We start from the raw sequence: 24261 nt of genomic DNA, 5'->3' as shown, positions 1-24261 counted from the left end.
GACTGTGGGCCAGGCAGGAAAACTTTAGCTACAGAAAACCTTTACTAACTAATTTCAAAAGTACCTGTCCCTATTTAATTTTAAACATTAAAACTACCACATTGTTTAATCTTTTACAAATAGAATATCTTTAATTAATTCTTTGATAATTTCATTTTCATATATGTAAACAATGTATCTTGATCATGTCCACCTCTAACTCAATTCCTTAGTACCGCCATAATAAACACAGACTATATCTTCTTTCCTGATACACTTTTTCCTTTTTGGTAACAAATGAATTCACTAGTACTTCTGTTTGTCATGTTGACTGATCTTGCTGGCTTGATTTTATGTCTGTCCTGTGTAGATAGTAACGGCTGCAGTACGTTCGTCAGTGCAACAGTCATATCATGTCCCAAAGACAGCATTTTATAGTATTCCTTCTATCATCTGGCTTTTACATTCTTTTCACCCCCTCTACTGCGATTATTCCTGAATCTTGGATAGGGAGGTGTTGATATAGATGTCCCATTTACTGCTGAGCACTCACTGGTCACTTAGTCTCAGCATTCTGACCAGTTATGATGCTTTTAACAGCTAAATACTGCAAGAAGGCGCTTCACTGACCCAGGTCAGGGGCAGCACTAATCTATGAGTCTACACATAAATATTTAGAAAGCAGTTTGACAACTTGGCCATTTAGCACCAGCAGTAGGCTGCTCCCTAGGATCCATTGTGATTCATGGTCTTTTGACCAGGTTTACAGTGCTGGCATGAATTCCCTCTTGTAGAACAGATTTTAAATCAAGTCCAAAAGTGATTGGTTACTATCTTAGTTTGCTTTTCATTGCTTTGATAAACACCATAACCAAAGAGGTTTGGGAAGAAAAGGATTTATTTAATTTATATACCCAGATCAAGTCCATTACTGAGGGAAGTCAAGGTAAGAACTTAAACAGACAAAAAATTTGGAGGCAGAAACTAAAGTTGAGATCTTTGAGGAAAGATGCTTACTGGCTTTAATCTCACATTTAGCAACCTTTCTTATAAAATACTAGAACCACCTGTCCAAGGGTGGCATCACCCACAGTGGCTGGGCTCTTCTATACTGAACAATCAAGTAAATGACCCACAGACTTGCCTACAGGCCAGTCAGATGGAGGCAACTTCTCAATTAAGGTTCACTTTTACCAACTAATCTAGTTTGTGCCAAGTTGACAAAACAAATAAACAAAACAAAACAAAAGACATAATAGTTACCCACATAAACTTCATGCCACTGATGTACCTGTAAACACGGTTTGCCTGGGAGATTGGAATTGTAGCATCCAGGGTTCATGTGAGCTGATAACCATGTCTCCCTCAATGGCCCGCACAGCACCTTCTAGCAGGATGAAAGCTGGCCAATAGCGAAGTTTGCAGGCCAATTCCAGCTTAATTTCTCTCGGTCCTGCCACCTGTCTTTAAAATAGGGTCTTACCATCAAGTTCTGGAGGCCAACCAAGAACAATGGAAATAGCCTGTGCTGTTTTGGAAGTCTTCATGGCCTCCCTGACCAATAACTCATAGGGAGGTATCCCAGAAACCGGCACTAGGATTTTAATTTAATAATTCAAATCTTCACGTGGAAGCATTGTCCACACAGGTGCTAGTGTTAAAACTCCTGTCTACTTATATTTTAAAGCTTTGCTTGCAGAGTTAATAGGCTTCTGTAGGTGTTTTTCATACATCACTAGTTTTGCTTAACCCACATTCAAACTTTCTTTTCCCCTACTCCCATCTCCATTCATATTTGAACTAATAGCTTTCATTATTTCCCATTTTGTTTTCATATCATGTTTATTTTACCATCACCTTACTCCTTAGTTCTGGGCCTTATTTGTTCTCATAACCCCTTTCTAGTGTCCTGATATTCTGTCTTTGAAATTCAGTACTACAGGAGATGTGATGATAATGCTTGATAGCCAGAAAAAAGCATGGGCAACCAACACAAAGCATCATCTTTTTGGTATTGTTTGAGAGTTCATTTTCCATAAACAGATGGTTTCAGGAGACTGAATTACAGGCAAAACAAGTCTTAATATTTTGCAATAAAGCAAAGAGTTTTTATCTTGATAATTGGTAAAACCAATTCCATGCTTCAAAAATTTTTAAAAAAAGTGTTTCATTTAGAGACAAATACTTGACAAAGAGCAATTGTGATTTTAAAAGAATGGTTCCACAGAGTCAATATTTGCCAAGATTTTATTTTAACTTCAGTTTTATTTTTAAACTACTTTAATTAGTGGAAAAATTTTAATTCCCACCTATACCAATGACAAAGCTGGAGTCTGGACCTAGAATGAAGTCCAAACCCTCCAAGTCTGTTTTATTACAAACAAATAAATTCATTAAATAATATATTCATGTTTCATTTTGTTATAATATAAATATGAAAGTTTTCAATGAAATGAATTTATAAGGAAGCAGTTTATGTAAGAGAAGTTTAAGTAAAGAGTCATTCAATTGATTTATTTTAATTTGAGAAATATAAAGGTAACTATTTAAGAGGTAAAATGAAGATGTTAGAAACTCTGGATTTTAAGTAAAGATTTGGATATTATCAGATTGTAGATGATGAAAATTCTTGGACTGGAAAAATAATGGAAAAATATGCATATTCACAAAGTCAAGAGCTGATGTGCTACCCCTGAAAGACCTTGTACTATGGAAAAAAAATGGTCAGTGCAACATATATTGAGGATGCAATCAAGGAAAGAAAACTGGGAGAATTACTAAGATGTAATACTTTAATCAAATGATCACCCTCATGTAGAAGTAACTGTCTTTTAAATAAGAAACACAGAGCCAATGTAAAAATAAAAGCCCAAGAGGTCAGAGCTAAGAGCCTTACCCTTCCTGCTTCAGTGATCCTCTTCAGCCAAGAGAGACCTACTTCCTATGTGTTTGTCTTTATATAGATTTTCTGTTCTGCCTTCTCATTGGTTGTAAACCCAACCACATGACTGCCTCATTACTGCCTGTTTGTACAGACCTCCAGGTCTTCTATGGTTGGTATTGAGATTAAAGGCGTGTGTCTCCAATGCTGGCTGTATCCTTGACCACACAGAGATCTACCTAGCTCTGCCTACCAAGTGCTGGGATTAAAGGCATGCACCATGAACGCCCAGCTCCACTACGGCTTACTATTAGCTCTGACCCCCAGGCAACTTTATTTATTAGCATACAAATAAAATCACATTTCAGTACAAATAAAATATCACCATACCCTCACAGTAATTCCCTGGACACAACTACAGTTTCCTCCATGGCATGCTTGTTAATGACAGTGATTGAATCAATGTGTGTTAACAATACTACACATAATAGTTGCATAGTAAGTTTAGGTATCATACTCTATTCCATTTAACATCATCTTTTCTGTTAAGAGGACTAGCTTTAGTGCAGCCTGAAAGGAGAGAAAGAGAATATGGATGTGATGTATCAGCCCATTGGGTGAGGGTTAATCTGTATGCTCAGCCTTTGCTATGGCGAAGTCAGACTGGGAGTCTACTGTGATTTATGCTGGATAGTTTTGGTAGTCTTTCTGAAAGAGAAAAAGATTACTTTCTGAGACTGAGGCAATTAGAGCTTATGAAATTGTGAGAAGGGCAAGGCTGTTAACTGTTTTAGAAAAGAGTGAGATGGAAGTTAGTTTTAGCTCTAGTAAGGAAACATTTTCTAAACATTTTTGATTGCTCAGGAAAATTTCAGAAACACAAATGGGTAGAGCAATGGTTGTATTGTTGGAAGACTTTTTTTTTTTTTGCTTTTCAATTTAGGGCCTGGGTTAGACAGTGGTAGAAGTATGTTTTATGAATTTATGGGGCCAGGAATTTTTCAATTGAGTGGTAGAAAGGCAATGTACACTATTAAATAAGATGCAAAAATGATCTTCGATAAAGTCCAGATGAGGCAAAGGGAAACAGAAACAAGTAAATGTGATAGAGGAATCATTAAGTAATTGGACAATAGCCTCCTGCTTTCCACCTTTCCAAAACATATATTGTGTAACGACTTTCTTCTGAAAATGAGTCTTAATGATTTACCACTTCAAATCAACTGATTAATGCAAGGTTCAAGGCCATGATAACTTATACCTCTGCCTCACTGGCGCATTTTTATTAAGTACTTTCCATCCTCTGATGTTCTCACAATGTGCTCAGCATGTTTCATGTACTGCATTCATGTACTTGGTGTAGGAATTTGCTTTTATCATTTCTTTTGTTAGAGTCATTTTCTTCTAGATCCTTCAGACAATTGACACTTCACTGCTCAAAGTTCTTCCAGCTTCTATAAGTATTTTACTTGCCTACCCTTTCTAAAAGAGCCCCCCATTGTTCTGTTTTAGTCTTCCTTGGTGAAGTCACCGCCATGTAACATATCACCTCCAGCTCTTTTTCCTCTTTGTTATTTTCTTTCCGTGGTTAAAATGTGAACATGATGAAATGGTGTCTTTGATTTTGCTGTAAAACATCTACTAAGTTGTTCAACATATCTTAGACACTCAACTCTGCTAAGAATAGTCTAAAGTCTTGATAGAATTTCTTTAAATGTGTCAGTTCTTAGAGACTGACTGCCTTCTACAGGTTTATTATCTGCTCAAATCCTGAGTATGGCTTAGTGAGAACTCTGATAGAATTTTGGGGGTGAGGTGGTATGTATAGATAAAGAAGGAGGGAAAAATTTAACAATTGGTGCTTACTGGTAAAAACACAGAAATGTTAAAGCCAATAAATCTGTAAGCATTCCAAGGTATGAGAGAACTACTTGGAACTAATGGCCTCAAATTAAAACAAATATTTCAGTACTTTCCATGATTGTTTAACTTTTATTTTTATAGATCTGGTTGTTCTAGTAAGAGTAGCTTGGTCTCCGGCCACACTAGTGGAAGCCCATGAACTGTGGACTGGTGGCTGTGGAGCCCACATGGGACTGGACTAGGCCCTCGGGATATGGAATATGTTTGTTTGGCTCGAACTGTTTGAGGGGCACCAGGGCAGGGGGATCGTGATATGTCCCTGGTTTGTGGGCAGGCTTCTGGGAATCCGGTGCCTGTGGTGTGGCACCTTGTACAGCCTTGGTGCAGTGGGAAGGGGCCTGGACCTGCCTAGGCTCAGTATGCTGGGCTCTGCTGACTCCCCATGGGAGACCTCGATTTGGGGGATGTGAGGATGTGGGGTGGCTTGGGAAAGAGGGCTGGGGGGTAAGAGGATGGAGGAGGGGGGATCTGTGGATGGTATGTGGAGTGAGTGAAAAATTTCTTAATAAATAAAAATGAAAAAAAAAAGTAGCTTGGTCTAAATGTATGATGAATCTGAGTGAAAAGATCACACAGTAAAATGCATTTAAAATTTTAATGCTTTGATAAGAGAGAATCTGGTTCTTATCTCAGAATTAGTACTGAAAAGACCTCAGTTAAGCAATACAGTTAATGTGGTTCCATAATCCAAAACTGGCATATCCAATACAATACACAAAGAAGATCATAAACAACACAGAAAATATCCCATTCTCTCTTTCTTTGGCTCAATATTGTTGTCTTTTCAAGAAGCATCTTAGGGAATGTTGATAGTAGGAGATAATGTGATGGATGGGGAAACTAAGCAGAAATCAATTTTCTACTCAAACCTATGAACAAAGAGAAAATAATGGATTATCAAAAATATGTATTACCAAAATATATAATATGCATAAATATATGATCTATACAAGCATTCAAACTTACAGAGTGGCCAGATATAATTCTTCATAATTAACACTAGTTGATGACATAGTAATGACATACTAATGTGGACATAGTAGCTATTGATAATTATTGTCTAAATTATACTTAGGGACTAAATTCTCCAATACATTTTATAAATAGTATTCTATGTAATTTTTCCAATAATTGAGAAATATTTATACACCTAGACCCACCACTAGGTGACTTAAAATTTTAAAGAAAGAAAATACATAGAAATAAACCTTCATATCTACCCACCCATCCTTCTATACAAAAAGCTAGACAGATATATCTTCTGCAAGTAAGACATTTTGTGTGAAATGTAAAACAAAAATATCAAGTACCAATGTACCAATATGGCCACTAATGCTTGTAGTGGATAGCTGTTCCAGCTTTGCCCTGGAAGTACCACCCCCATTGGGGCTTCCAGTAACTGTTACGCCTATGAGGCAGGGCCAAGAGAGGAGCCCTTATGACCCCCAATCCGGATGCGCGGGCTCTCTTGGATCCCGGATGCTGGAGGTAGATCGAGCAGAGTTCTCCAGAGAACACTGATGGACTGCGTTACAGCTTTCCTGACCCTGTAACCTATCCCTTTACTTGTAAGTTACACCACAAAACAAACCTCCCTTTTAACTACTTCCACCAATAAATGATGCTTTTGACAATTTCTGCTCGATGTTATTTGTCCTGGTTGAATCAACTCTGTTCCACCAAGGAATTTTTGTGTTATTTATTTTTTAGTACCCATAACTAGCATGGGTATAAAAAAATTTAGTATGTACATCCAAGTTACACAGGCAACTGAGTGGCACATCAAGAATTTAGAGCAAAACTTAAAATATTTCAATGAAGTTTTGATAAAGGGTTGAAGTGTGAGTTTTTCTTCTACTGTTGCATGAAAAACTGCAAATGTTGCTAAAAGTGTTGCTCAGTGTCTAGGCCAAATGTATTACCTATGGCTAGGATGCAGTAGCTAATCATCTTAGCAGTGTCTCTGAAAGGAGAAGTCAGTACAACACATTTTAACTCCCTAAGGATGTCTGCATTTCACCTAAAGTATCTTGTATAGTCTCTAAGCATCTGACATTGAACCTAAAGTATGAGTTTTACTTTCCATACTGAGCTCATCTAATGATTGCTTCATGCCCAGAAACATCATTCAAAAAAGCAAAAGTTGGAAGCATGCTGCAGATAAATGTCACATATGGGACTCATAGCTAAGGATTTTAATGCCAAGTCACTAATATTTATACAAAATTTTGTTTCGTGCTCCACTATTTACTCTGCATGTTAGTGGAGGAAAACATCCCAATCCAAAGGCATTTATTATGGGGATGAAGGTAGAACCACTGAGTACAGCTTCTCATCTACTCTGCTCCTTTAACCTTTCTATTCTTTTTTTTAAATTAATAATACTCAATGTTTCTACCTCAAAAATATAATATAGTATATTTATTATACTATAGTAATATAATCAAGTAATCAAGAGGTTATTAATTCTCAAAAGCTGGAACTTATGGAGATGGCTCAGCAAGTAAGAGTTCATACTTTTCTTGCCAAGAACTCCAGGAGCCATGCTGGGCAGTTCATAACTGCCTATAGATCCAGTTCTAGGGAGATCCTGTAGCTCTACCCATTGTGGGCACTTGTGCTCACATGCACATGCCCACACAGGGACACAAGCACACATACAGTTAAAAATAATACAAATAAAATGGATGAATTTTGTCCGCTGCTTGATCTTTAATTTTCCTGGAGTGTGCTCTATGTAGGAGATTAAATACAATATCAATGCAATTCTTTGTTATTGGTAATTGTCACAAACCATTACTATTCTTGATACAATTCCAAGTACTTCAATTAAATAATATGATTTTTAAATGTCCTTGACATCTTAAACTTTTATTTCTATGTAAAACATATTTTATTTCATCTTATTACATAACTTTTCTCACAAAGCCAACAATTATATTTTATATTATATTTGATTATATTATTGATATGCTAGTATTATATTTAATCATATTTCACAGGGCACACATACCACATACGGAGCATATGGGTTGGTGTAATACTTATTGGTGTTCCAGTAGGTTACAGGCACCTGCTGTTGATGAACAGCCTGGGGAAATTGAGGGATGTTGAACTGCTGAATTTGGTTGCTCTTAACCTGAAAGAAATAAAAATATCAAAAACCACTTAAGTTACTCTCCTCTAAGCTTCAAAACAGAGAGGAAGAGAAGCTAGTGAATTCTAACTTCAGCTACTTAGACACTTTCTAAATTATTTCAAGATTCCTCTAGACAAAAATTTTTCTAGTATCAAAATCAGCATAACCATTTTTATGTTACAGAACGTACTATTGAATTGAAGCAATCTTGTTAATTTATACACAGACAGAAAAATTTATAAGATTAAAAGGGAAATTTGTGTGTCAGAAGGAAGTAAGAATATTTTGATAAGCCTGATAATTTTCTCCACATATAGTTTATAAACATGTCTGACCATTACAGTCAGAGAGGCTCAGAATGATTTGTCATGACTTACTCTCTGGAATCTCTGTCTCTGATCTGGTTGCTTAATCTCTCTTAACATCACTTCCACTGCAGAGTTACCTTATCGAATATCTTCAGAGCTTTCAGACTAGCCTGTGTCGTATATTTTTATGTATAGTTCCGCTCAAGATCTTTAAACCTTGCTGAGTTGACTTTACAAGGGGTAAGTCCAGAGGATAAATACAGCTGGGAGTCCTAGTTCTTATGAATGGAAAGTTTTATTTTAATTCCAGTGAATGAGTGCATGGTGGGTTTATGGTTGTGATATGTTACTGATAGAGTGGTAGAATATGAGGAAATAATTTCTGCTTCTCCAGCATTGTACGATACAGTGTACATGTATTACAAAAATCTTTACAGTTTCTAGTTTATTCCTATGTTTGTTTTCGGTTAAAGATAAGGTAGGCAGCAGGAATGAAGTAATGAAAAACAGTGTGTCATAAAGAGTAGGGTAACAGGACTGGAGAGTCCCTCTCCTGACTACAAAGCGTGTGTCAGTTCGCCATTGGCACACATGGCTTTAGACTCAGTAAATGGTTACATCATCTGCTGTGGTTTGACACTAATCACTGGGACACCTTAATTTGAGAAATTAGGTCCTGTCAACCTATTAGAGAGAAGCTGGGATGCAGTTTTACTCTGCGGGTACTTACTCTAAATCATTTAAAATAAAAAGATGTTCTATACTGAGATTTCCAACTACTTTACAATCATTAGATAATTTCTCAAGTAATTGTTTTAAAAAAAGACCCATAATTATTTTCATACACATCCATATCAAAATAAAAATAAAAATTTAATTACTTGTCTTTTTTTATACAAAATATTTTGTTTTTAAATGTTTTCCTGGGATTGAATGATGTAACAGTATAACAGATGTATGCTTATATATGTTATATTATTTGAATTATAAACAGGAATTTTCATTATCAGTAATATTTATATAATATATTTTGATATAATTATTAAGATGAGAAATTTTTAATGTATTAGAAATTATAACTGCAAAAAATGTGATCTTTTAAATCAATTAGTTATTTATTTGTTTTATGAGAGAATGTAATCTACTTCACAAGATGAATTGCTAGAAATATCCTTAAGAAATAAAAATGTATGTAAAAGTCTGAAGGTAAGAGATAGTTAACTTTGTAATGACTCAAAATTATAAACTGTCACCTGACAAGAAAGTTCATATACCAACACAACCATCACTGTGACAGCAACAAAGAACTTTAAAAAATCAATGTAAAACAGAAAATTCAAACGTATACAAGTACAAATAATTTAAAATTTTTAATTGACGGAATTATAGACAATTAAGGGGAAGATTTTGAATAATAAGTCACTAAAAATTTACAATAAATGACATCTCCAAGCATGCTCATTCTTCATATTATAAACATTTTAAGTCACATGTGGCTGCATAAAACTAAAAAAACTTACCATATCAATAATCTTCTTCAGGATTTCCTTAAAGAAAACAAACAAATATGTAACATACATGCTGAATTGAACACTCTTTTTCCTTTGCCAAATTTATTCTTAGATATAGCAGGACTAGTCCATACGCCATAAACACAAGCATGATGATTTGCTCACTGTCTGAATGAATTATGTCTAAATTCCTCAAATAATAGGAACATACATTTACTGCTTTATTCAAGTATACACTATAAATTGAGTCTGCCCATTTTACTCACTTTCTTGTTTCTAATATCTAGAATCTTTTAGGTGAGGTAGTGATTTTTACTTATATGCTTTCTGAATAAATGGATAAATTCATGTGTTTAATTTTATAAGCACAGTAAAACATTTTAAATAATACCCTGCTTGTTGCAATTATGCTAAATAAGTATTTGCATATGAAATATTCATATCTGTTTCTTGGCTGATCTTGACATACGATTTGTATGAGAGATAATTTCAGAAAAGTTGGTAAATATTTTCTTAGTTAAGAAAGTCTAATAACAATACATTCAGAACTGCTAGGGTTTTATAACTATTGAAACCATTAAATAATAAGATCTTCATTTCTTGTGGGAAATAATTTGGTTCATCAACTTAATCCTGCAGGCTTTCGTGCTAAGTCAATAACACTTGTCTAAATATTAACTATAAAATTAAAAGCTAAACTTTAGAAGTCTATGTAATTTTGGTTGTTATGACTCACCTTCACAAAGATGCTGATGGATTCCTTAGAAAAAGAAATAAAAATAATACAGTAAATTATTTTTTTTGTAAAATATTACTTATGATAGTGCCCTCTCACTTGTCATAAGTAAGATACAAGGGAATAAAACTAGGTAAATTGTTAGATGCCATTCCAGGTGCCTTTTGGCAGGTGGCGTATACATCAGTAGGTAGGTTTTGAAATCAGCACTGATGTAAGAATTTGATCCACACTTGAGAAGCACAGCTTACAGCACTGTGGATGGACGCCACAACTTGGTTCAGTCACAGCCAACTAAAGAGATAGTTAGTATTGACTATTTTTGTTCTGATCCAATACTGTGTAAATATCTCTTTGCTAAATTTGAATGTTACTGCTTTCTTCTGATCCCATATAAATTTTTATAATTGTTACATAAAAATTTTATGCTTCTGCACATCTAACCTTATGCATAAAATAATAATTTTAATGAAGAATTCTAATGTGGTATTGAATTTTTTTCCCACAGGGAAAAAAACCTAACTCAGGGATGTTGTCTTCTTTTTTCTATAAAAAACACAACTGTTTCAGTATATGACCTACCCAGACAGCCAAGTAGTATCCCTTTCTTGGGGTGACTTATTTTAATTGGTGCTTTTTTGGAAAAAAAATTCATAGCCAAGTGTAATAGTAGCATACAAATGATTCTGCATTTGGAAAAATACTTTTCTAAATATATTTCTTATATTTTAGAGTTGTTTGGGGTATGGCTATAGATGATAGCATTGCCATATTTAAAATCGTAGAGTCCTGTCTATGGAAATGTGATAAAATTATGATATAATATTTTAGTATTTTTATATATTTCACAGTTAAGGAACTATTTACTCGGTTATATAATAAATGTTGAAAATAATGATATGATGCAGGCATCATCTAGATTCTAAGTCTAGAAGAAATGAGCAATACTTCTTATTGATGTAAATAGCTCAAGAATTAAAACATGACAAAGTGGTGGTATATTTGTCACCTACTTATAACTGATATTTACCCCAATCAAGCAAAATGGCTTTTAAAAAGCCAAATACCAAACAAAAATATAAGAAGACAGTTGTTATTATATAAGAAGACTAGTGGGACCCAAGAAATAAGAAACCAATGCATTACCTATAAAACATCATAAATTACCCTCTCTTTAAAGTTGCATATATATATATATATATATATATATATATATATATATATGCAATTTTAAATTCTCTACACCAAAACACCATGGTATATGTCAAAGGCACAGCCTTAAAGGAGGTAGAAAAGATGAAGTATCAGAGGTCAATGGTGATTTTCTAAGGAGATGTCAATTTGGGATCAAGATTGGCATTGTTATAGGATTTATTACCCTTTATAAAATAAAATATTAAGTATAAACTATCTAGTAAAAGGTAGTGAAATAGGATTGGTATATTATATGTGAATAACCATTTTTATTTACATCAAAACCACTCAGACATTTTATGTATGCAATTTAATAAGCCTTCATAATGTTGATATACAACTTTTATAGTGTTAAATCCTAATGATTTAAGGAAAATATATAGTTATTAGAGTCTCACATCATCCAAATGGCACTCACACATTGTAAGAGATTGTTTACAAGTAGTTTTTACTTACCACTTGACTTAGACTTTTGCTTAATATTTTCCACTTTTTTGGTCACCCTTTCTTCTTTCATGTTTAAACACTGGACATTTCAGACTATTGTTATCAAAATTCTATCCTGGTTTAAAAGTTGACCTTACAACTTAGGACTGGAGACACCAACCTTGCTTATAAAATGCTGGGTTTGCCAGGCAGGGTCAAGAATCTCCAACAAAGTCAAAACTATGTGGAGTAAAATGTGTGTTTTTATGTTATATCTCTTTATAGTTCTAGGGAACATCATGAAGTAGGAAGGAGCACTTGATGACAGGCACATCCTGCTTGCTACAGAGTCTTCTTTATTTGATGATGTTATTAATTAGGCTGCTTGAGACTGACCTACATAATTTCCAACTGCTTTCTAAATACCTGTGCTTACACCCACAGGTGAGAGTCGCTTTCACCTCTCATCAAAATAACTTTTTTTTTTTGGCAGGGAATAGAGATCATTAGAGAAAGAATAACTGGTCAAAATATGGAGAACAACAGAGTGTGAGGTGCCTTCCCAACTGAAATAACAACATAACTCCTGACATGCAAGGCTCAGGGAACATGGTGGGAGAGGGGGCAAAAATACTCTCAGGGCCAGAGGAGCAGGCCATCTGCTGTGAGATAGTTCTCTAGATATGACAGGGAAGCCGCACCTAGGAAATCTTAACAATAAGGCTGCCTAAAACCAAGACCTTAAAAATGGCAACATCAATTGCCATGCCTACATGGATCAGGGATTCTCATGGGGCTTTGCCTCTAGATGTGTGAGAGAGAGAAATAGTCTTCTCCAGGAAAAACCTCCTGATCAAGTTGCCAATCCCAGGAGATTACATATCTACATAAATATATGTCTATGCTTTTTATGGAACAATTAATTAAAGAATAAAAGGCCATGAGTTTGAGGAGTGGGAGGGAGAAGGTAGAATGGAATGATACAAATTAATTACTCATATATGAAATCCTTAAAAACAAAATCATGAAATATGACTATTGTAAGAAGGACTTTAAATAACTACTTGTTATTGTTCTGCTCTGGGGTTGGAGATGTCTAGTTGACTGTGCTAACAGCTGTGATCTACTAGCTAATCTGCAATCTTTGCTTGCCAATGCTGCCCTCTCCTGGACATCATAACATATCAAAGCCTTTCTATTTCAGCGGCACAGATTTTTAACATTTAAGATGTTTCATAATCTTCTAGCGTTCAAGACAATATACAGAAGCTTATTTAGTCTAATGATAGTGATGGCTTCTTAACTTGTGGAGACACTTAAGGAAAATAATTCACAAGAAACACAGAGAAGGACGATCATGTCCCCCAAGGTCATGTACCACATGGCTTGCTTATGGCAGTTCGGCAGCTGGCTCCTGTACACCTGACTTCACACCTCAAGCTAAAGATAAGACCCTGACTCCTGCACTGTTTCCTTCAAGACACTTGTTTCTCCTTTTTTTCAAAGACAGAAACCCTTATTGAAATGGACCCAGCAAATAGAACTTTAACAATTGGATGGACTTCTTTAGAGTTCAGATTGCTTCTGAAAATGAAGATAATATTTTCTGCTTCACAGACATGCTGTCATAATCACATCAAATCACACATAAATGCACATTTATTAGAGTTATATGTAATTTGCTTTTTCTTTGAGTTATTTATAATGCTTTTTAAATAGTAAATTGTCTATATGGTTTATTTTGATTTATGTTCCATAAAAATTATTAAAATTTTGTTTTTTTCTTTCTATATTCAAATTGATTGGAACATTTTCTTTTAGTTAATTATTTTTCAAATGAAGGTAACAGTCAAAACAACACAAGTCAAAAATGCAGCACTCACCTGGTCGGGAATATTACGGATGGTCTGACCCTGGGCCCACTGGTTCACATCAGTCTGCTGTTGGGCAACAGGCAGGCAAAACTGGGGGCAGAAAAAGTCCTGGGAAAACTGCTTGATTTTTTTCTAGAAGGGAATAAATGTACCAGTATTTATGGAGTGACTGTTTCCTATGGGTCAGAGTGCATCTGTATGAAATCAAATCTATATAAATATCAAAACTATAATTTTGTTTACTAAGGTCTACTAAGCAGACAACATTTTATTATATAATACAATGTAAAAGTGAATTAAGTGAATTTTAGAATTGAAGGAATTATTAGGTTAGGATTCCAGACGTAAGTGTTTACTCTATGTGAAGGGCAAAGTATTATGTAAATGTAGAAGTTGAGAGTTGTCCGAGGAATATCTGACATTGCTGTTTCTTTTATTCACATTTCTCTCAAGAAGCTTGATGCCTGCACTCTTAAATAGTGATATTTATATTTACTTTGTTGTAGGATAACTTCTTAATGGCTTCCAGCATCACTGTTTGAGAAATCATGTGAGCTGATGGATGTACTCGCATGTATAGTACCTATCTTATATACCTATCCTGGAATGATCCAACTTTGACTTGGCTGTAGCTAGCTGCCTAAAATAATTGTGTTAGCTGAAGTTGAAACCATATTTTTTAAAAAAGCACATTTATTTGCAGAGAATTTTCAGTCCACACAGATAATAACAGAGTAGATGTACAGAAGAACATTAATGTATATGTTTGGGTGTCAGGTTAGATGGGCACATACATGAGAATGGTATAATGGTGTGAAAAATAGTATTGTATAACTATTTCTTTAAAGTAGATTATTTTACCTTGTTTTTAATAGTACAATGTACTATTTTGTTATGATAGTCTTAGAATGGATTTTTTGACATGTATAAAATCAGTGATTATTATCCTTTTGTTTATTTTCTCAAACTTCTACTATGTAGCTTGCAATTATCCTCTAACATTCTTTTCAAACCTACAGCTGAGGTGTCAGTGGTTTGTTTTTGGGTTAAAGAAAATGTAGTATGGAGGAGTTAAGTAATTGCTCAAGGAGTTAAAGTTGGAAAGGAATTTGACTGATTTCCATACTTTCTTGCACTGTACATCAGAATGAGAACATTTAGTAGCACTTGCTGTTAAATTATCTATCTTTTCTTGTTGACTTAAAGAGAAGCATTTTGACTAATTACATGACTAAGAAAATACAAAGATATCTCAAGGAAATCAGTTAAAATATTTTTCTGAGTTTTTAAATCCTTTTGAATTTAGTTATATTGCCTGGGTTTTGTTAAAATTCTGCAATTTTAAGATATTATTCACATATATGGTACCAGTTTTTGTCAGAATTTGATATTAAATATTTTCTCAGAAAGAAATGATCGCGACAAACTTACCTGCTCATTTAGGTTGACCTTTTCTTCTTCAGACTGTACAATTTTCTGTTAAAAATATTATACATATCAGAGAGATACAGATAGAAATGCTGCTAATCAAAGTAACTTATTAACTTAGTTGAATTATAATTACTTACGTCACTGATTTTCTCCTCAGATTCCTAAAGCAAAACATGAAAAGAAGTAGTTTTACTTGAATGATATACCAATAGTTAAATATACATGATTTTAGTGGAAAGTCAGGGGCCATTATCCAACTACCCAGGACTAAGATATTAAGCCATTTAAGAACTCAATAGGCTAAATATTCATCAGAACTCCCTTAAGTTTCCTTTTTCCTTTACAAAAGTAATACCATAATTAGAATATATTTTAATTCAGGACTTTATTAATACTATTTTATTCAGATTTTTTAAATTTCTAGACATGGAGTACAGACAAGAGATCAAAATAAACAAATAAGACCTATCATGATGTTAACTCATGCTTGTAATCCCAGCATACTCTGTAAACTGAGGCAGTAGGACTACTATGGCTTCAAGGCCAACCTTGGTTACATAGTTATAGAGTTATCCAGTTAGACCCTGAGTCCCTTCCTGGAAAATGTATGAGAGAAGAGTAGGGGAGGGAGCGTGTTTGTTGGGAAGTAAGGTGAACTACACCTCATGGGTCTTCACACAGTGACAGATAGGACAGGAAGCTCCCAGTCTGAGACTGAGACATTATTTAGAGAAATGCTGAGACATGTTTTCTGAGACATCGGCTGTAAAGAGCTTAGGCATCATCCAAGGTCACTAGGCTCCAGATTATAACCAAATACAGTACTGCAAGCCCTTCAAAGGCATACTTCAATCTGTCTCCATTGTGGTCAACCAAAGGTATAGAAGGTATTGGCAACATACATAATATCTCACCCAAACCTTCTTCTAACTCTATTGAAATGGTTCTCAATGTTTAATATGATAGTGTTGTATTAAAGATTTAGTTCCTGATTCAACTTCTCATGGAGTCACATGTACAGCAAAGAACAGGGTGTAATAAATAATGATTTTATGAATTTAGTCAATTTAAGCTATGATGGGAGCTTTGAGAGCCTTTCCTTCCATTGAATATTTATATGTTTATCTCCTAGGAAATATCGTTAGTAAAGAACACTATGGCTAAGTCACTATTTCTCAAAATAACACAGAATAAATAATAACTTACCTCACTGGATGAACTGCTAGCAGAGTCCTTGATAAATGAAGTAAAAGTGAAACAAAAGAATTGGTGACATGAAGACAGATTTCTCAACAATATTCCTCAAGAAGCAGCAATTACCTTAACTTCATACCATATTGATATCCTACTGTATTACTAATATGCAAAATGAGAAAGAGGATAGAGACAGAGCATTAAATCGTGATTCATAGGCACTGACTATTAACCACATTCAGGAAAATACATGGGAAAGATGCAGTTTAACAGGTATGGAAATGGGGTTATTGAACATAGAGGAATGTGAAGGGATAAAATTAATGCAGCTAGAGTCAAATTATAGTCCAAATGACTATAGATGCCACCTTCTGGCTTATTTAAGGAGGGATATCATGAAAGGTCTGTGGGATAGTAGCAATATTTCATATCAAGTATAAGTATTGTTATTCAAATATAGTTAAGATGAATAAAAATCTTTCAGTACCTCATGTATTTTTATTTGTGGTTTTCTCATTGACAAAGAGAATTACTCACATTACTCCTACAATATTATTTATGAAATAAGAGAAAACACATTTTCCTTAGAAAGAAGTATACTAATAACTTATCTCCACCTTATGAGTTTATATCAAAATGGTCCACTGAAAATGTGGCTTTGAAAAGAGATGCAGATATCCTTGTGGAATCTTCTCACATTATTGCATCATGGCTAAGATTATAAAAACATTGATCATCTGAAGTTCAAAGTTGAATAAATAGCAGTCATTTGGCCAAGTGTGCAGCACAGGCGTTAATAAACGCATTTTACCTGAGTCGTTTGGAAGAACGCATCATTGTCCTGCTTATAGTTCTGGAAAGAAAGAAATGACATGAATTTTATAGCCATACGAGTTGAAAAATATTTGAAAATGTATTTAATTTAAGAAACTATGACTTACTCTGTGGACGATTCTTGCAGATTCCTTAGGAAAAAAAATGATAATGCATTTTGATTACTTAATGAATTCTTTAACCTGTACTACCCAAAGAAGTATGGATGAACACTGACTGTCGAATACAAGAGTTTCATCGTAATGAGTTTTGAGATGACAGCAGCAAAGAGGGAAAGAAAAATTTTTCTCAAAATATTCTTTTGATTTTTAAGTAAAATCATGGCAGGAGAGCAGAGCAATTTGTTGGGTGCCATCAAAGTGGAACCTGTTAGTGAAGCACGGGAAGAAGACAGTCATCAAGTGGAGCTCTACGCAGGTGTAGCTGTGCCTGCATTTGGTACTCTAAAAGTAGATATAACCAATTACTGTCATCAGTCACAGCACAATGGGATTCCTGTTGTGTGACATCAGAATTACTGAACGATGAGACAATCGGCATGAGGAAAGTATATTTGATGCTGTTGTATATTTTGGTTTATTTTCCCCATAATTTTTTTATTTCAATGGACAATTAATTTAATTTTCCTCTGGCTTTATAGGGCATTCTTGCTGCCCATAAAAATCTTAATAAACAAAGACATATAATTTACGATTAGGTGCCAGAATTAGTATTCCATAACAAAATACCTTACCTCAATGGATTGATCCTTTATCACCTATATAAATAAAAATAAACATAAATTTAATTTCTATGGCTTATTGAAAATGGCAAAATATATCTCTTTTTTACTGCTTATAATGGCAGTGAAATTTAAAACAAAAGCTGAGACAAGTGAAGTAACTCAGCTGGCATAGGTACTTGCCACCAAGCATGAGAACCTGAGTACATCCCCAGGACCACATGGAAGGCAAGAACGGCTTTCTAGTTCCTATAAGCTGTCCTCTGACTTCCTCATGGGTATTGTGACATGTACACACACACACACACACACACACACACACACACACACACACACACACACAAATTAATAAAAATGACTTAGATAAAAGAAAAACAGTTTCTTAGACAAATTTAGTGTGAAAGGGCTCTCTTGAAAAGTCATCTGAGTCTGAAATATCAGTGCAAAGCAACTCTAACATAAGCACTTTTGAAGATCTTGAGCTATCATTTGCTGATTACACTGATGCACTTTTAGCTGGATGAGTTTTTTTTTTAATTTAAAAGAAACTGTTTAGACTAATAATAAAAAGTAAGGAATCCTGTATAATATCCTGTATGATACTTCCAAAGCATCTTATTATTTTTCTGTATACATTAACTTTATTCTAAAGAGTCGAGTTTAGGTTCAGAATGAGGGTAGAGACAATGCTGAAAAACTAAAATTATTGGTACTATTATATATGTAGACTGATCTACAAACTGTGATAATAAAGTATTTTAAATATAGTATCTATTATGTGCTCTGCATTTGTAATATTATTATAATTATCATCATTGCCATTATCTTTTTACTTTTTTTGGCAAATAAGTTACATTCAAATACAAGCTTACTAATATTTATTTTCATTAAAGTCCTTTTCTGTTATGTTTATGGGGTGTGTGTGTGTGTGTGTGTGTGTGTGTGTGTGTGTGTTCATATTCTCATGTGCAGGCAGTAGCATGCATTCATATGTGAACTGAGTGCCTGTGGTTTACGTTAGGCATCTTACCTGATATCAGCTTCCCTTATTCACTGAGACAAGATCTCTCTGCTGAATTCAGAGTTCCCTGATGTGGACTGATCTAGTAAGCCTGCTTGTTCTTTGCTTTCCCAATGCTTGAATTCCAGATTGGCAGCCCACTGGAGGTTTTATATGGGTCCAGGGAATCCAAAGTCCATTTTTGTGCTTGTGTGGCAAGTGCTTTATCTACTAAGCCATTTGCCAGTTCTACATGTCCTCATGTGTATTTTGTCATTATGATTTCTAAACTATTTTTCAATCAAAAGTGACAAAATTCTGTCAATTCATTGACAACTGGTTCTGGAAGTAATGAGTTATGGTGGTGGAGTTTCTTTATACTTCGAGAACACACTGCACATAGAAGTGGCTCCTCCAGATAGCTCTAACTAAAATTACAACATGCTCTGGAATGGAAGCAGCTCTTCTTCTATTGTCTACACATCTGCATCTTCTCATTGCTGACACTTTGTAGCACCACTGTCCCACCCTTGTACCTCATATGAGGTCAGATCAATGCTATCACTGATATAGATTCCAACAGGATGAGTAACAGGATGAGTCTCTGTTCATTGTTGACATTGCCCGCATCTTTTGCATATAGCAAAAGATTCATTCTTTTCATAATTCAAAAATGAAGCATCATGTATCCCTGTTCACTTACATGTTTTGCCAGAGCAACAGCCACCAGGCAGGTAAAGATGAAGTACTTCATGGTTACTTGGTCCTGTAGAAACATGTATAGAAAATGAATAATTAATTTTATCATCGAAATAATGAAATAATCATTTATCTATTATTATACATGTGATGGATAAAAGGAATGAAGATGAATAAAATAGGATATGTTGGGGAATTTTATGAATACAAGTAGAAATATCACAATTAATTTTGAAACTTTTTTTCTCTAACAGGAGATACTTAAAGCCACGTTTGCTAAAAGGTGCCTGGTTTATTCAGAGACATCATAAATTCCTAGAACTAATCTCAACAGGTAGATGTTTTGTGAAGGATGATTATTAGAAGGATGAAATATAACAGAAACTCCTCTTGAAATTGGATTTTAGGTGAACTAAAGCATAAAGCCTTGTTCCTTAACAAAAAGAAGTAGTAGATGGAAATGAGCCCTGGCTGAGAGTCAGGGATCCTGAATATCCTGGCTCTTCCCTGGCTAGAAGTAAAGCTGAAACAAGCTACTGAGTATTATCCATCTTCATCTAACAAGCCTAATGCGTGAGCCCTGAGTCCACTGTTTCTGAGATTGCTCTCAGCCAGAGCAACCTCTAATTCCCGTAGCCACAGAGAAGTCTGAAAGTTTCCCTGACAGCCTGTAAACCAATTTCTTCTCTCTGTTTAATCAAATTAAAACTGAAATAAAATTATTCTAATATCTTCTTTTTACATTTTACTCTAAAGACATTATTATTTATTTGTTTGTTTTAAATCCCGACTACAGTTTCTCCTTCCTCTCCCCACCCCCAGCCTGTCTCCACCACCTGCCTCCCCTCAGTCCACTTCCTCTGTTGATACCTCCCATGGGTATCAACAAAGAATGGCATAGCCAGTTGTGGTAAGACTAAGCACTTCTTATATTTAGGCTGGGCAAGGCAATCCAGTATGAGGGATAGGTTCCCAAGAGCCAGCCAAAGCATTAGGGACAGCCCCTGACATTGTTAGAAGTCACACAAATAGACCAAGCTACACAACTCTCACATACATGTAGAGTTCTTAGGTCTTTCTCATGCAGGCTTCCTGGTTGTTGGTTCAGATCTGTGAGTTCCTATGAACCAGCTTAGTTGTTTCTGTGGGTTTTCTTGTGATGTCCTTGACCCCTCTGGCTCCTACAATTCTTCCTCCCTGTTTTCATCAGGATTCTCCATGTTGGCCTAATGTCTGGCCATGGATCTGTGCATCTGTTTCCATCAGTTACTGGATGAAGGCTCTCTAATGACAATTGAGGTAGCCACCAATCTGATCATAGGAGATGGCCTGTTCAGGCTATGTATCCACTATTGCTAGGAGTCTTAGCTGGGGTCATTATTGTAGATTCGTAGAAGTTTCCCTTGCATCAGGGTTATACCTGACCCTAAAATGCCCTTCACTCTTTCCAGTATTCTCTTTCAGTACTCTCCCCCTCCAACTTACCCCCAACTCAATCCCTCAAGATCTCAACCCCACCTGTCACCAATCCACCCAGGAAATCTCTTCTATTTCCCCTTCCCAGGGAGATCCATGTTTTTAAACCTTCCCTTTAAAATATATTCTGAATGTTAGTTCTTAATTAGGTCCTTTCTTATCTTGATGGAAAAGTGCATTTCACATAGCTGTTTACGAAGTGATTGTTATGTGGCAATCACTATGATGGCTAGACAGTTTATAGTATCATCTGCAATCTTTAGAATAGTTTTGCAATGTTGGCAGACTTAATTTTTTTCTCCAATTTCTAGTTGAAGAAATTGGGCTAAAGCCCACAAGCAAAGTAAACAGTTGGTAGATTTTTAAAAAGCCATATTATCTTACTTACTCCTGGCTTTAAAATACAACGTCAAGATACAGTATCATAATGAAGTTTTTAGCATCTACATTTTAATGACTAAAAGTTGAGAGAAGGTAAAAGACAAATTTGTATAAATTTAAAATGTCTCAAGCATTGTATACTGTACTGATCATGGCATTTTTACCTACATCTTGATTTTTATTGTGCAGGAGAGAATGAACAGATTTTGTTAGTATATACTGTAAGAGAAAGAATATGTGAAATGTTACCTTGTTTCCCAAATGGAAGACCAGAGGAATAGGTAGATGATGATCTGCAGTGGATCATTTTCATACTATTTAAACCTTGTTCCATCATGATATGCTAATTCTGTGGTTTCAAATACCTAAAAAAGACATTAGGATTCTAAGAATGCACTGTGATTAGAAGTTGTCTTTCTGACTTTTGTTCCACAGATTTCAAGGAATCCTTACTCATAGTTTGATTGAGAACATGATAACATGGGGGCGGGGAAGCTTATGATGTATAATGGCTAATTGTATTTGAGTGTAGCCTCACCTGTTCTGTGAACTAATTTTCTGATCCTAGTGTTTTTAAAACTTTCTCCCATTTATTGTCATATTGTAAACAGTGATATTTGTGATCTCATTTCTGTCTGGAAGCTTATTTTATTATTATTTTATTTCATGTATATGTGTATAGGCCTGAGTACATGTATGTGTACCATGTAGAGGCAGGAGCTCTTAGAGTTCAGAAGAAGGAGTTGAATCCAATGGAGTGACAGTTACAGGTAATCATGGGTCCTGTGAACCAAACCAGAATCGTCTGCAGAAACAACCAGTATCTTAATTGCAGAACAAGCTCTCCAGCCCCACAGTCTCATTTCTTGATACTCTTTTGGTACAATCATAGTCTTTCTTGAGAACACCATGAAATTCCTTGTTTCTATGACTCCTCATCTTTTTTTCTGACTATGAAGTCCCTGCCTTGGCTTCTTTCAAAGAATGAATGGTAATAGCCATGTGTCACTTATGATAAGCTTAAAATCTTTACACAGCCCTAAAATAGCCTAAAAATCTCATATGATAAAAATTCTTTGCTTTACTTAGTCTGTTTCCTCACATAATTAGTTAAAATAATGTACAAAATTATGACTCGTGTATATTGATATATGGGTTTTGATTCAATAAGTAATTAGGATATCAAATATATCCTGGCCTGGGAATTCTGTCACATTCATGACACATTAAATGAAGTCACAAACAAAATTCCAGGACGTGTGAGTTAGATACTATAACTGGAAGACATAAAAACCTATTACATACATTCTATCCTGTTTGATTTGGCCATGACATGGTCTAATCAGAAAACTGACTTGGAAAAAAGATAGGAAGTTTTTGTAGAGATGGGATTCTGGTGGTACTGTGCCCAGAAAGGCCTTCCCTAGCAGAATATCAGCTGGAAGATGTAAGAAAGTAAAATGGGATTCAAGTCCAGGCCTTGAAATAAGACCACACCTGGGTCTTTAAAGACAACTAACAGACTAGTGTGGGTAGAACTGAGTAAAAGTCCTGGACCTGAACTCAAAAGAACAAATAGGCTTAAAAATACAGTAACATTATAACATTCTTACATCCTTAAGACTTACCAAGGCTTTCACCATGAAATTACACTTCTGTAATTGAGAGTCTATCAGAGAACAAACATACTTCATCTAAATAACTAAAAGAAGAACAAAACACATGAGACAATGCACATGGTTTTGAGATGTCACCTAATAAGAACAGTGATCACTGAAAGATTTGGAAGAAACCAAGTTAAGCACAGTAACTCCTTCAATTTATTATCTGAAAAGTGTTTGCAAATACCAAGAGAGAGAGAAAAGGTCTCAAGGCGGGGGTTGATTATCTAGGGTAGACATTGTTATTAATATTATAGGAAAAGGCCAGCATCACAAAATCACATCGAATGCTGAAGTGGGAGACGTGTTGATTCTACACAAGGACTTGAGAAGAAATTCTGAAATTTGATCCAGTACTGTGGTATCTTTCCAAGGCTTGATTACAATGATGAAATGTGGAGAAGCTTGGGAGTTTGGGAAAGAATATTAGAAATAAACAGGTTGAATAATGCCCAGAGCTCAAAGAAGACTTGAACTAGAGTATGGTGCTACCACCCAGGGTAGCATGTATGTATAATGCATAAGGCATTGTTAGGATTCTTAGAAAAGTATTGCTTCATTAATACAGTAAGTTTCACTCTAAACAAAACAGTTCCCTGTTCTGTATTGCTTAACAAGGCTGGAAGCAAGACTATGTGTGGTAGAATTGTTTCAGAGGCCTTCATTTGTGATCCAGAACTGAAATCAAACCAAAGTTGAAGTGAAAAATATGTGACATCCCACAACAGTAAACTTACATCATCTTTCATACAATATGAAATAAATAACTATGGAATAAAAATAGAAAATATGACCCATAATGATGTTAAGTTGATATAAACAGACATATAATCAGACAAAGCTGGAATTAGCAAACAAGCAGATTAAATACTGGTCTTTACAGTTGCTTCTGT

The 24261-nt window shown here is 35.0% G+C and overlaps 1 protein-coding gene across 1 annotated transcript; it reads right to left on the bottom strand.

Moving 5' to 3' along the window:
* Nucleotides 1-3364: 3364 nt before the first annotated feature.
* Nucleotides 3365-19905, bottom strand: LOC128108786 (alpha-S2-casein-like A). Its single transcript, XM_052735827.1, has 10 exons — nt 19855-19905; nt 17408-17449; nt 16609-16635; nt 15540-15563; nt 15403-15447; nt 13981-14103; nt 10478-10501; nt 9751-9777; nt 7797-7922; nt 3365-3430 (listed from the first exon to the last, which is right to left on the bottom strand). The coding sequence occupies exons 1-10, from the start codon at nt 19903-19905 to the stop codon at nt 3365-3367; spliced, it is 555 nt and encodes a 184-aa protein (XP_052591787.1).
* Nucleotides 19906-24261: the final 4356 nt, after the last annotated feature.

This window comes from Peromyscus californicus, unplaced genomic scaffold (genome assembly GCF_007827085.1).
Source record: "Peromyscus californicus insignis strain IS unplaced genomic scaffold, ASM782708v3 Scaffold_13__1_contigs__length_99412109, whole genome shotgun sequence".
NCBI lineage: Eukaryota > Metazoa > Chordata > Mammalia > Rodentia > Cricetidae > Peromyscus > Peromyscus californicus.
Note: the sequence above shows the minus strand (reverse complement) of the source record. Positions and strands in the feature narration are given on the sequence as shown.